General features: G+C 41.1%; 1 protein-coding gene across 2 annotated transcripts; it reads right to left on the bottom strand.

Annotated features, from left to right (window-relative positions):
• Positions 1-4,207: 4,207 nt before the first annotated feature.
• On the bottom strand, positions 4,208-13,157 carry KRT3 (keratin 3). Of its 2 annotated transcripts, XM_074270300.1 has the most exons (10): positions 13,042-13,151; positions 12,482-12,756; positions 11,113-11,333; positions 10,730-10,790; positions 10,061-10,156; positions 8,898-9,062; positions 7,292-7,417; positions 5,958-6,178; positions 5,643-5,677; positions 4,208-4,733 (listed from the first exon to the last, which is right to left on the bottom strand). In XM_074270300.1, the coding sequence occupies exons 1-10, from the start codon at positions 13,067-13,069 to the stop codon at positions 4,426-4,428; spliced, it is 1,536 nt and encodes a 511-aa protein (XP_074126401.1). In that variant the 5' UTR covers positions 13,070-13,151; the 3' UTR covers positions 4,208-4,425. The 2 variants fall into 2 exon arrangements, with proteins under 2 accessions (XP_074126401.1, XP_074126402.1); XM_074270301.1 differs by having other exon boundaries at positions 12,482-13,157.
• Positions 13,158-13,587: the final 430 nt, after the last annotated feature.

The raw sequence follows: 13,587 nt of genomic DNA, 5'->3' as shown, positions 1-13,587 counted from the left end.
AAAAAGAAAAGAGGTCTTGAGAAATGAATATAGAGGGAAAGATGAAAAAAATAAATTGGACCCTATGCCCTGCCCATACCAGAAAAGGAAAGACACAGAGCAAGCTGAAAGGGGAAATATAAGATTTAGGAAGGGGAAGGCAAGCCTTGGAGAAGAGTTAAGTACGCAGGACTCAATGTGTATGTGATCTTTCCCTGGCCATTCCTGAAGCTCAGGATTTCTTGGGGAGGTATAACTCTCTACCCTTATTCCTCTTAGACCAGGTTGTCCTTAACCCTAAACTACAGTTGTTCCTCTCTATTTCAGACCACAAATAGAGTTAAGTAATTTGCCCAGGGTCACATAGCTTATAAATGTCTGAAGCCAAATATGAATTCAGACCCTCCAGACTTCAGGGTGTGCACTCTATCTTTGGTACCATCTACTTGTCCTACCTATAGCAATAATTTTTTTTACAAAAGCTTCCTAATTAATAACCAAATAATATGTAGAGGCCTGGACCTGGAGTCATGAAGACTAATCACTTACTACCTACATGGTCCTCAGAAAGCTGCTTAATCTCTGTTGGTTTTCTCATCTGTAAAGTAGGACGATAATAATACTTACCTCATAAGGACTGTTGAGGACTAAATGGAATAATACATATGAAGTGCTTCAAAATGAACTAAAAATATTTGCAGCAGCTCTTTTGATGATGTCAAAAATTGGAAAATGAGTAAATGCCCATCAATTGGGAATGACCAAACAAGTTAGGGTATATGAAAGTAATGGAATATTATTGTTCCATAAAAAAATGATGAACAAGCTGATTTTACAAAAGCTTGGAAAGATTTACATGAACTGATGCTGAATGAAGCAAGCAGAACCACAGAAACATTGTACATGACAGATTTGATTCTTCTCAGCAATTCAGTGATCCAAAGCAATCCCAATAAACTTTGGATGAAGATGCCATCCACATTCAGAGAGAGATCCAGAAGACTGAATATGGATCAATGCACAATATTATCACCTTCTTCTTTTCCCTCTTTGGATGAAGATGCCATCCACATTCAGAGAGAGATCCAGGAGACTGAATATGGATCAATGCACAATATTTTCACCTTCTTCTTTTCCCTCTTTCTTATGGTTTTTCTCTCTTATTCTAATTTTTCTCTCCCAACATGACTCACATAAAAATGTGTAAAAAATAAATGTACATGTGTAACCTCAAAAAATTCAAGAAAAAACCCTTAAGCACTAAATAAAAATACTAGTCACTACTGGTCTCTCTACATAAGTCTCTCCTTCATAATTTTTTTCCTAATGTTCAAATCTAACCATGTCACTGTGCTACTCAATACATTCCAGTGAAAATCCCTCTTGTCTCTAAAATCAGATACAGATACCTTCCGAATACAATTCTTTCTTTGCAACAACAACAACAACAACAAAATTCGGTTCTGCACATGTATATTGTACCTAGGATATACTATAAGATATTTAATATGTATGGGAATGCCTTCCATATAGGGGAGGGGATGGAGGGAAGGAGGGGAAAAACTCAGAACAGAAGGGAGTACAAGGGATAATGTTGTAAAAAGAAAAAAAAATTACCTATGCATATGTACTGTCAAAAAATGTTATAATTATAAAATTAATAAAAAATAAAATCAGATACAGAATTTGTCTTTAGTTCATCTTTTTAATATTTCTTTTTGGTGTAAGTTTTTAATAAACATAGTTTATTGGTAGAGTACCAAGTGTAACTTATAAGTAAGTAATACACACTGGAAATGTGTACTTTTTTAACTGAGAGGAATCAGAACTTGATTAAAACTGTTTGGGGGAATATCAGTCACTAGATCATAGGATTATGAAGCAACAGAGACATATTGGAGAGCTCATCTTAGAGTCAGGAAGAGCTGAGTTCAAATCCTGACTTAGAGCCTCTCACTAGTTATTTGATAAGTCACTTAATCTGTTAGGGCTTCAGTTTTCTCATATGTAAAATTAGAAGACTGGACTCAATAGCCTTTAAGGTTTCTTTTAGTTTTAAATTGAAGTTTCTTTTTAAAAATTCTTTCTTCTTCAGAAAATCTTCCTTGATTGATCAAAAAAAGAAATAAAGAATTTCCCTATACCCATGATAACAAAAGACAAAGAACTTTCCAAGATTTTTCTTACTTCAATCTCACCCCTAATTTTTTACTTAACTTCTACATACTATTCTTCTTGCCCTCTGATGTTAATATCTCCTTCCTCCATACTTTTTATTGTTCAGTCTTTTCAGTCATATTTGGTTCTTTTTTTACCTCTTTTGGAGTTTTCCTAGCAAAGCTACTGGAGCAGTTTGCTTTATCTTTTTCCAGCTACAGATGAGGAAACTGAGGAAAACAAATTTAAGTGACATGTGTAACTAGTATCTAAGTCCAAATTTAATTTAGGAAGATGAGTCTGACTCCCGGCTGGGCACTCCATTCACCCAGCTGCAAGTTCCCCAATACTTAACCCAGTTTAATTTTTCTGTTCTGCTTCATGTGTGAATTCACATGAAGACAGGAGGGCAAGGACTGGATCTATGCTATTCCCTTTCTACAACACGTAGCATAGCAATCATGTTTAATGATGCATTTAATAAGAGCTATTTGATCCTTAATAAAAGCAAATGGTGAGAACAGGCAGAATTATGAGGTACTTCATAGCATAACTGGAAGGAAACAGGGATGTGAATCACTTATTCTACACCATCTAAGTAAAAATGTTCAAATAATTTTTCTCCTTGACCCCAAACAAGAAGGTGACTAGGTCTCCAGGGACTAAAGTGGCCATTTAAACACTGTTCTGACATGAACACTCCCAGAAAAATAAGTACTTCCAGGCATGGTGTTTGAGGGCAGCAGGATGTTGAATGCCCTGAAACAAAGTATTCACCCTAGAGGGCCCTAGAATAAAAAGGATCCTTTATTGCCTCAGGGCTTTCTCCTTTGCCTTCCCTCTACTCTTGTCTTCAGCTATCCCACAATCAAATCTTGAACTACTTCATGGTCTACATAGCTTGAATGAGAAGGGAGTCACCAATTGTATTAATTCTAAAGAGATGGAAGACCAACAGACCTGATTATCTTTTCCTACCAGGTGAATGTTGAAAACTATCTTTGCATATATTTGTAAAAAATAAAATATTATTCAAGAAAAAAGGAGGGTAATAAAGAAAGAGAAAAAAATCTTTTCTGCCACTGCCTCTTAAGGTCCTTCAGGCTTTCTCTTTCTCTAAGCCTTGCAGACACCACCACTACCTCCACCCCCACTTCCAGGGCTGACCTACTAACTGACCTTACAGATAATCTTGACATCTATTCTCCCACTATACTGTTAGAAAGGCCTGAGTTCAAATCCAAACTCAGACACTTACTAGGTATGTGATTCTGGGCAAGCCGCTTAGCCTCTGACTACATAAGGAGTTAGGAGGTTTGGAATTGAGTCATGACTTTGCCATCAGCTAACTGTGACTTTAGCAGAGTTATTTTGTCTTTCCAGACCTCTGTTTTGTGGTCTGTAAAATGAGGGGGGTTGGACTAGATGAAATCAAGCTGTAATATTCTATGAAAAGTGAGGTGTTCACAATTTCCCTCAATGAATGAATGAATAGGGAAGAATTTATTGTCTTAATTTATTTAGTTTTATTAAATGTTCATGTCACGCCTGTCTGATACCAGCCCCACCAGAGTCCACAATGCTCTAAGCCCTCAGATGCTTTTCCCCCCTAGAGTTTCCTCGGAGAGGGAGACCGGAAAAGTAGACAGCTGACTCTTCAGTCATGAGGTTATAGAAGTAAGGGCGGGTGGCAACTATGGAGACCAACTAGTTCAATGCCTCCATTTTTTAAATGAAGAAACGGAGACCCAGAGACTTGTTTGCTCAAGGTCACATCAATGTTAAATAGTACATCCATGGTTCAAATGCAGATGTTTGAGCCACACTATGCTGCTCCAATTATCCCAGAGCATGAGTGTTAACCTAGGGGCATTAGAAATACATGTGGGCAGAAAGACATCATCTAGGCAGAAAAGGCGCTAGAAGAAGAATATTGTCAGTGATATAAGGAAGGAGATTTACAGATAGAAAGCGTTCAAGAAATGAAGACTGTTAATAGAGTAGCCCCAGGTGGGAAATGTTGGCAGGAGCTCTAGAAGGAGAGAATAAATAAGAAGCAAACTCAGAGATCTGAAGTGAAACACAATGCAATTTATTGGAGACAGAATAGGTGGGCCAGAGGGGTTTGTATTTTATATACAGAAGAGCAGCAGGGCCCTCTCCACTTCGGGGAGGGGGAGGGGAAGCGTAATCTAGATGAGCCACAAGCCAGGCGCACGCACCGGGACTGGAGGGGCAGCTGGAGGCCGGGCGCGCACGCCAAAGGGGCGGCGGAGCTGGCCAGGGTGCTTATCTGGAGGAGCGCTGGCCGGATGACTGAGAGTACTTGACAGAGCTGCTGCTGCTGCTGCTGCCCCCGAGGGTGCCGCCGGAGCTGACCCCACCCCCGCTGACCCCACCCCCGCTGACGCCGGAGCGCCCTCCAGAGCCGAAGCCTTTGCCGCTGTCGCTGCCGCCGCCGAAGCCGCTGCCGCTGCCGCCGCCGAAGCCGCTGCCGCCCGCTCGGCCACCACCGTAGCCACCGCCGTAGCCACCTCCGTAGCCACCTCCGTAGCCACCGCCGGACACCGAGGTAGAGGTACTGCTGCTGACCACAGCTGCAGGGGGAGAGAGCAAGACAATCGAAGGTCAAGGTCATTGCAGGTAGGACTCACCCGGCGATCCCACGCAGCCTTGTCAAGCCAGGGGAGATAACCTTTCTCATCACCCCCACCCCCCCCCACCATCATCATCATCATCTTTATCTTTATTATTATTATTGCTGCTGCTGCTGTTACTACTACTACACTGCTTAGTTTTATTATTACTGTGAGCTAGGTGAGAGAACTGAATCGGGAGGTCTAGAGTCAAATCCCAGCTATGTGCCATTAGACAGATAATTAAACTTCCCTTGGCTTCCGTTTTGCCATATGCAAAATAAGAACCTTTCCCAGGTCCCATCCAGGATTAAATCTTATAATGCTACTTAATGATGTAATGCCCATTTTACAATTAGTACTTGATGTCTTTATATGGGGTGATAATTTTATAATTAATTCATCTCCATGTTGTTAAACTACAATTAATTATCTAATAATTAAATCAAAGAACTATCTAGCTCTCAGTCTGTGGTACGTGACTTTACCCAGCAGCTTGGACTCTCTCTAACTCCAGTGAAGCCTGCCCCTGAGACAAGCAGCTATGAGACTATCTGCTAGGGGTCAGAGAAAGCCAGGGAAAGGACCTCAAAGATCATCTAACCCAACTCTTTCATTTTGCAGGTGAGGATTACATAGTGCTTTAAATTTTGCCAATTGTTTTTAATATTATCTCATTTGAGAGGTAAGAAACAAATACATTTAATACTTCATGAAACTCCATTCCCTGAATTTAGAAAACCAATTTGATGTCTCCAGAATGGCATGCATCCCCTTAGGAAATGAATTTGGGGTTTCCATTGCTCCCCTTCATTAATAGATAATAAAGAATTTAGAATTTCCCATTTTATCCTAATTTTGGCTACTTACAGATGCTCACAGGGTTCTGGAACTCTCCAGACATCCTATAAGAAGAAGCAGAAAAAAAGATGATTCAATTATATAGCAAATATCTTTAAATTTCATGGCCAGAGTGAAAAATATCACACCATTATTGGGAGCCCACGCTGAATTCAAGAACCTGGCAAATCAATCCTTGGGGACTAATGATTGAGAGTGGGCTAACTTGAGAAGAGAGAAGAAGCTACTTTGCAAGGTTTATCTAAGAGTTGAGCCTCCTTGTTCAAGCAGCTACTCCCCAATATTTTTAGTCAATGAGTTTAAGGTCCAGAGAAGATTACCCACCTGCACTCCTCTCCTTCCAGCAGCTTCCTATAGGTGGCAATCTCAACATCCAGGGCCAATTTCACATTCATCAGTTCCTGGTAGTCCCTCAACAGGCGGGCCAAGTCATCCTTGGCCTTTTGCAAGGCAGTCTGCAATCCCTGGAGTTTGGCCTGGGCATCCTTGAGGGCCAGCTCCCCACGCTGCTCAGCTTCAGCTATAGCTGTCTGCAGGTTGGCATTCTAAAGGACAGAGGACACAGGTGAAAAGATCATCAGAATGGGAATTGTATCCCAATCTAAGGTACTTGAAGAAACTTGAGATTTAAATCTGAATACCTCCATTGTCAAGAGAGACAAAGAAAAAAAGATAAAGACAGAGAGACAGTCACAGAGACACACAGAGAGAGACTGAGACAAAGAAAGACAAAAAGAAAGACAGAGACAGACACACAGAGAAACAAAGACAGAGTGGGGAGAGACAGAGAGATAGAAAGAGAAAAACAGAGAGTGATAGAGATACAGAGAGATAGGAAGAGAGACAGATACATTCAGAGAGATAGGGAGGGAGGGAGAGACAAAGATCAAGAGACAGAGAGAGATGGAGATGAAGAATCTAGAGATAGCAACATAAATGCCAATATCACCACTATTTCTGTGCCATGTTGTTAGTTGCTCTTTCCTATGTTATTTGAAACATGTTTGAGAAAAAACCATCTAGTATTCTGATGGAAGTGGATATCTTGAATATAAAGAAGATCCAACTCACTTCCCCCTGATCAATGATGGACAGAAACAACTATACCCAGAGAAGGAACACTGGGAATTGAATGTAAAATATTAGCACTACTGTCTATCTACTCAGGTTACTTATACCTTCGGAATCCAATACTTAATGTGCAACAAGAAAATTGGATTTACACACATATATTATATCTAGGTTATACTGTAACACATGTAAAATGTATGAGATTGCCTGTCATCTATGGAAGGGAGTAGAAGGAGGGAGGGGAAAATCTGGAAAAATGAATACAAGGGATAATGTTATAAAAAAAATTATTCATGCATATATACTGTCAAAAAACTGTATAATTATAAAATTAATAGAATAAAAAAATAACAAAAAAGAAAGAAAGAAAGAAAGAAAGAAAGAAAGAAAGAAAGAAAGAAAGAAAGAAAGAAAGAAAGAAAGAAAGAAAGAAAGAAAGAAAGAAAGAAAGAAAGAAAGAAAGAAAGAAAGAAAGAAAGAAACATCTAGAATTACTGGACAAGCCAGGAATTTGAATGAGAAGGCCTCTGGAGACTTCTTTTACTTTAGGATCATGGACTCCAATATCTAACTAGACTCTGACCCACCTGTTTCTTGACATTCTCAATCTCAGCCCGAAGCCTTTGGATCATTCTGTTGAGTTCCATGATCTCACTCTTGGTGCTTTTCAGGTCATCGCCATGCCTGCCAGCCTTGGTTTGCAGTTCTCCTAGCTAGAGATAATAAGAGTATTTGTTGTGTTGAGTTTCAGGAAAGGACATGTCTTTGTAATGGAACAAATGCTGGCCAGTGGAGAAGTCACTGAGCCAGGGAGGTCCATTTTGCCTTTATTTTTTGTACATACATTCCTGACTATGCATAACTTTGTTAACAAAGGCAAGTGGAACTGCTGAGAGTGTCCAGCTTTCCTGTCTCTATCAAATAACCTTGTCATCTTTTCCCCAGTTTCTCCCTTCTACTTTGTTTCATGCACACAAGACCCTCTCTACCATGATTCTCACCCCTTTTTGTACCTTGGACTCCTTTGACAAATTGATAATAATGATTGCCTACACTTATAATTAAAGGAAATGCTAAATTTCAATTCAAAATTAATAGAAAATAAAGATGTATTTTTCTCATCCAAGCTCACACATTCTCTGAAATCTGTCCATGAATCCTCAGCTAAGAATCTGTACTCTATCTTAAAGGAGAGAAAGGGAACCACATGTACAAAAATGTTCATAGAAGTCCTTTTTGTAGTGGCAAGAAACTGAAAATTGAGTGGATGCCCGTCAGTTGGAGAATGGTTGAATAAGTTATGGTATATGAATGCTATGGAATATTATTGTTCTATAAGAAAAGATAAGCAGGATGATTTCAGAGAGGCTTGGAGTAACTTGAATGAACTGATGCTAAGTGAAATGAGCAGAACCAGGAGATCATTGTACACACCAACAACAATATTATATGATGATCAATTCTGATGGACGTGGCTCTCTTCGACAATGAGATGATTCAGACCAGTTCCAATGGTCTTGTGACCAAAAGAGCCATCTACACCCAGAGAGAGGACTATGGGAATTGTGTGTGATTCACAACATAGCATTCTCACTGTTTTTGGTGGTGTTTGCTTGAATTTTATTTTCTTCATCATTTTCTTTTCTGGTTTGATTTTATTTTTCTTGTATAGCAAGATAATTATATAAATATGTATGCATATGTTGGATTTAACATATATGTCTGCCATGTTTAACATATATTGCACTACTTGCCATCTAGGGAGGGGAGTGGGAGAAGGGGGGGAAATTGGAACACAAGGTTTTGCAAGGGCTAATGTTGCAGAATTATCTATGGATATGTTTTGAAAAATAAAAAGTTTTAATAAAAAATGAAAAAAAGAATCTGTGTTACACTCATTCTAAGCTGCAGGATGAAGAAATTTTTTCACTCTTATAAAGCTTCATGGAATTCTAAAGTCATTTATATGCAACGTAATCAGGAAAAGATACATCCTTCCCTGTAAAAGGCAAATATTTGCCATAGAACAAGGGGAAATGGGGCAGAGGTGGACTTCAGGAATTGATGGTCAATAGTATGAAAACATTAGAGATCAAGGAAGGGGAGCTTCTCCCCACAAAAGATAAATTATCCACAGAACCTTAGGTTAGACTGCAAATGGTCTCCTAACTGGGACAGATTCCTGACACCTACCTTAGTCTGGTACAGTTCATTGGCCTCTGCCTTGCTTCTCTCAACCATCTCTTCATACTGTGCTTGGACCTCAACAATGATGCTATTCAGGTCCAGAGAGCGGTTGTTGTCCATAGAGAGAATGACAGAAGTGTCGCTCACGTGAGTCTGCATCTGATTCAGTTCCTATAGGGCAGAAATTATCCTGCTCAATCACTGAGGTTCTGAAATGGGTGTGAGATGGAAGGTCTCTGCCCCAAGAACTCCAGCTCACACTTCAGAGTCCTCCTTCATCCTAGGGAAACTTACATGCGACCAGGAGGGAGTCCAACCTTGTTAATAGACTTGCCATCAAATTTCTACATTTCTACTAAACTTACACAACCTGATTTCCCTGAGGCCCATTTCACAGAAAGAACAAAGACCTCTGAGATCTTCTGCCTTATCCCTCATCCTGGAATATCTTTCCCATTTTCTTTCTATTTATTCTAGTCCTGTCCATTCTTCATGGTTTAGCCTTTATGAAGCTTTCTGAGACTATTTCAATCCATACTAATCCCTTTCTTTTCCAAATTCCTACACAAAATTAGCTCCAACAATTCCATGAGCAGACATTAAGCACCCATTGTGTACAGAGTACTATTTAAATGTGGGAGAGACATACAGAATTTAGCTAAAATTCATTTCCTGCCTTCATGGATCATACAATCTAGTAAATTCTACTTATTCCTTTATTTATATATTGCTGATAGGTTTTAATTTTATATGGATCCACCTTATCTCTCAAAAAAAAAAGTAATCTTATTAAGGAAAAGAGCTATTTAATTTTTTATCTCTGTGTCTATGACCAGACCTGGCACATAGTTGGTGTTTAATAAATGCTTATTGCATGAATAGTACACTTCTAGTGGGGTGAACACTGTAGCCAATACCCCCGTGCCAAGCATATACTTGTTCAATACTGGGCACTTAATTGAGAATGAAAAATAAACAGGTAGGGATTTGAGTACCTCAGTTCCTCCTATTTCCTATCTCAGATTTAAGATCAGGATTCAGTGACAAAAAAGAAGTTGGAGCAATAACAGCATGGGAGTTCTCTGCAGACTCCCCAACACAGGTCTAAAGAAACCTCTTAAGATAACAGGATATCTGAAGATACTTCAGAAAACAGGAAGCATCCTTACCGCCTCATAGAGAGCCTTAATGAAGTTGACTTCATCAACCAGGCTGTCCACCCGGCTCTGAAGCTCAACCTTGTTCATGTAGGCAGCATCCACATCCTGGAGAAAAAAAAGAATCACAATAGGGACCCATTTATAATACTACTTAGCCAATGAATTGTAAAGTCAGCAGAAATGATGAGAATTAGTTCTGTGGCAGGATTGAATATAAGAGACTCATTTCTTTTAGTGACCTTTCAAGGGTACCTTGATCAGAAGCAGGGGGACTTCTTACAGACCAAGAAACTAATGAACTCCTTGACCTTGGAGAAGGGAACAAACCAGGTTTTCTAGCTAATTTTCCAGATATGTACTGGGAAAGGAAGTGAGAGATGTCCTCCCAGCTTCCCAATACCTCCCTCTCTCTCTCTCTCTCTCTCTCTCTCTCTCTCTCTCTCTCTCTCTCTCTCTCTCTCTCTCTCTCTCTCTCTCTCTTTCTCTCTCTCTCTCTCTCTCTCTCTCTCTCTCTCTCTCTCTCTCTCTCTCTCTCTCTCTCACACACACACACACACACACACACTTACACACACACACACAGCCTATGACTCAGGATCTAGGAATCCCATGCCTTTCTCACTCAGCTTTTTTTTTCTGCTCTTTTTTTTTTAATTATAAAGCATATTTCTCATTTACCTTTTTAAGTGTCACAAACTCATTTTCAGCAGTAGTGCGTTTGTTGATTTCATCTTCATATCTGTAGGGATTAAAGAGAAACAGGACTGTGTTTAGTATAATAACACATTTACATAGTAGTTTAAAGTTCCAAAAGTAATCTTCTCACAGCATCCCTATGAAATAGATCTTTCAAGTATTACCATCTATATTTTACAGATGGGGAAATACAGGCTCAACTTGTCTTCTCAGACAATCAGGGAAAGGGAATGAGGATACTATGCTACAGTAAAAAGAACAGTAGATTTGGACTAAGAAGACTGAATTCAAATTCTGACTCTGATCCTTACAATACCTTGCTGCTAAACCATCAAGAGAGGAAGCTCCTGGGGTGGGGCACTCACTTCTTCTTGAAGTCTTCCACCAGGTCTTGCATGCTCCTCAGCTCTCCATCCAATTTCCCTCGCTCTCCCTGGAGCCCATCCAGAGTCCTCCGAAGGTTGTTGATGTAGCTCTCAAAGAGGGGCTCAAGATTATTAGTGCCCGTGACAGAGTTGACACCTTGTTGCTGCAGCAAGTTCCATTTGGTCTCCAGAACCTTGTTCTGCTGCTCCAGGAACCGCACCTGCAGAGCATGAGGAGAAATAACTTCAAGTTACCAGACTGCAATGGGAGAGAAGAAAGAAATATCCCCAGCAGAAAGACTTGGAATCTTTAGCCTGAGCAATTCCACAAGTCCAGGACTCTTGTCTAAGCTGAGCAGGCAGAGAAGATTCCAGTGAATTTGAAATTGGAAGACATCATAGAAATTGTTTAGTTCAACCATTTTGTCTTAGAGTCAAGGAAACTGAGGGGAGATAAGTAATGATTTATAAGCGACAGTCAGAATTTGAACCCAAGTCTTCTTAAGGCAAACTCAGTGTTCTTGCTACAATATGAAAATCAGCTCTGCTCAGAGGCAGAAGGATGAATGAATTAAATCTTTGCCACCCCTGGGAACTCTGTGATTCATTAGCAAAAATTTACCGGACTGTGTTAAAATGCACACACTTCATTCTCAGGGTTCTTTGAAAACTCTTGAAGAGGGTGTGTCTGCAGGGCTAGTGGTATTAATAATACTGATTGACATGTTATATTGGGGAAGGCAAACCCTGTTTCGACTCAGACCCTGGGAGAGGCCAAATCACATTGGCCCCGGAAGAGTCTAAAATACCAGGTCTCCCCCTGACAAACCTCTGGCAAAACCAATGTAGTCAACTCTAAAATATACACATCACCAAAAGCTAATCATTAACAAGGAGAAAATATTAGGTTTAAGATATACTGCACATTTAAGGTTTTCCTCTTATGGGACAATTTTGATACAGGTCAAATTTCACCAGAACATTGTTTGTCTAAGTTCTGCTCTTCACCTGATTGTGCATCTAGCCCTGCCCTCTCTCCAGCAAAACCATTGGTCCTGAATAAGGAAAGAATGTCAGATTTGGAGTCAGGTCTCAGTTCAAATCCAGAGTATCTAAATGATCCTGAACAAGTCACTTCTTCTCTTTCCTTATCTGTAAAATAAAAAAATCTATACATGAACTTTAGGGCCCCTCCAGATCTGAATCCTATGATTATATCAATTCAACCACTACCCCTCTAATTATTCTGTCACTCCCCCTACTCTTACTACCCAGAATTTCTGGTACAGAAATGTACCAGAACCAGTTCTCTGAATGCTAGGCAAAGTCCCTCACATTAAGGACTAGGATAAAGAAATCAAAGTGTCACCTTGTCAATGAAGGAGGCAAACTTGTTGTTGAGGGTCTTGATCTGCTCCCTCTCCTGGGTCCTTACAGCACCAATCTGAGGGTCGATCTCCACATTGAGGGGTTGCAGAAGGCTCTGGTTCACAGTCACTTCCTGGATCCCACCAGGGAAGCCGCCAGGTCCAAAACCACCAGGGCCACCAAAGCCACCTAGCCCACCGTAACCACCAGCCCCTCCAAAGCCACCAGCTCCTCCAAAGCCACCAGCTCCTCCAAAGCCACCTCCAAAACCACCAGCTCCTCCAAAGCCACCTCCAAAGCCACCAGCTCCTCCAAAGCCGCCTCCACAGCTGCTACGTCCACCACCAAAGCCAAGGGCTCCACTTCTGGAACCACCAGCCACGCTGTAAGAGATGCTCTTGTTGCCACCCAAGTTGTAGAGACTTTGGCTGCCAAAGCCACCTGCCGCACTACGGGCCCCACAGGCTCCTCCACCAGAGCGCCCTGTGCGAGCCACGCAGCTCATGCGGCTGCTGCCAGAGACCACGGCAGAGCGGCCAGAGAAGCCGTGGCTCCCACCACCTGAGGTCTTGCAGACTTGTCTGTTCATGGTAAATGGATTGGATGGCAAGGAAAGCAGTGAGGCAGGAAGAGCAGTGATACTAAGAGGCAGATAGACAGAAAGAAAGAGAACTGAAGACTTCTGCAGCACAAATCCCTTTATATACGTTTGGGGAGGTTGTTAGGCTCAAATGAGGGAGAGATAATTAATCCCAAATATTCATGGGCTGGGTTTGCCTGGGAGGCAATAAGTTTGTTCCAAACTCCCAAACACACCTTGAAAATAATCTGAAATGGTAAAAGTGTTAAGGTGACAAGGCTGCCTGGAGCGGGTGGAGGAGATGGTGACTCCCAGGGCTGCCCCACGCTTGGGCAAGGTCATCTCTTAGCCTTTGTCTCTTCAGGGCTCAGAAGACATGCTCATCCACATCAGGCTATTCAAGAAGCCATCTCTGTGTATGTCAGCTGCCCTGGGGCTCTGATGCAGCCAGCCAGAGTAGCATTTGGCAGGATTGGGGGTGGGGGGGAGGGTTGATCTGAGTTTGGAGCTTGGTCCCCTCAAGGGTC

Source organism: Sminthopsis crassicaudata, chromosome 5, assembly GCF_048593235.1.
Source record: "Sminthopsis crassicaudata isolate SCR6 chromosome 5, ASM4859323v1, whole genome shotgun sequence".
NCBI classification, from domain to species: Eukaryota; Metazoa; Chordata; class Mammalia; order Dasyuromorphia; family Dasyuridae; genus Sminthopsis; species Sminthopsis crassicaudata.
Note: the sequence above shows the minus strand (reverse complement) of the source record. Positions and strands in the feature narration are given on the sequence as shown.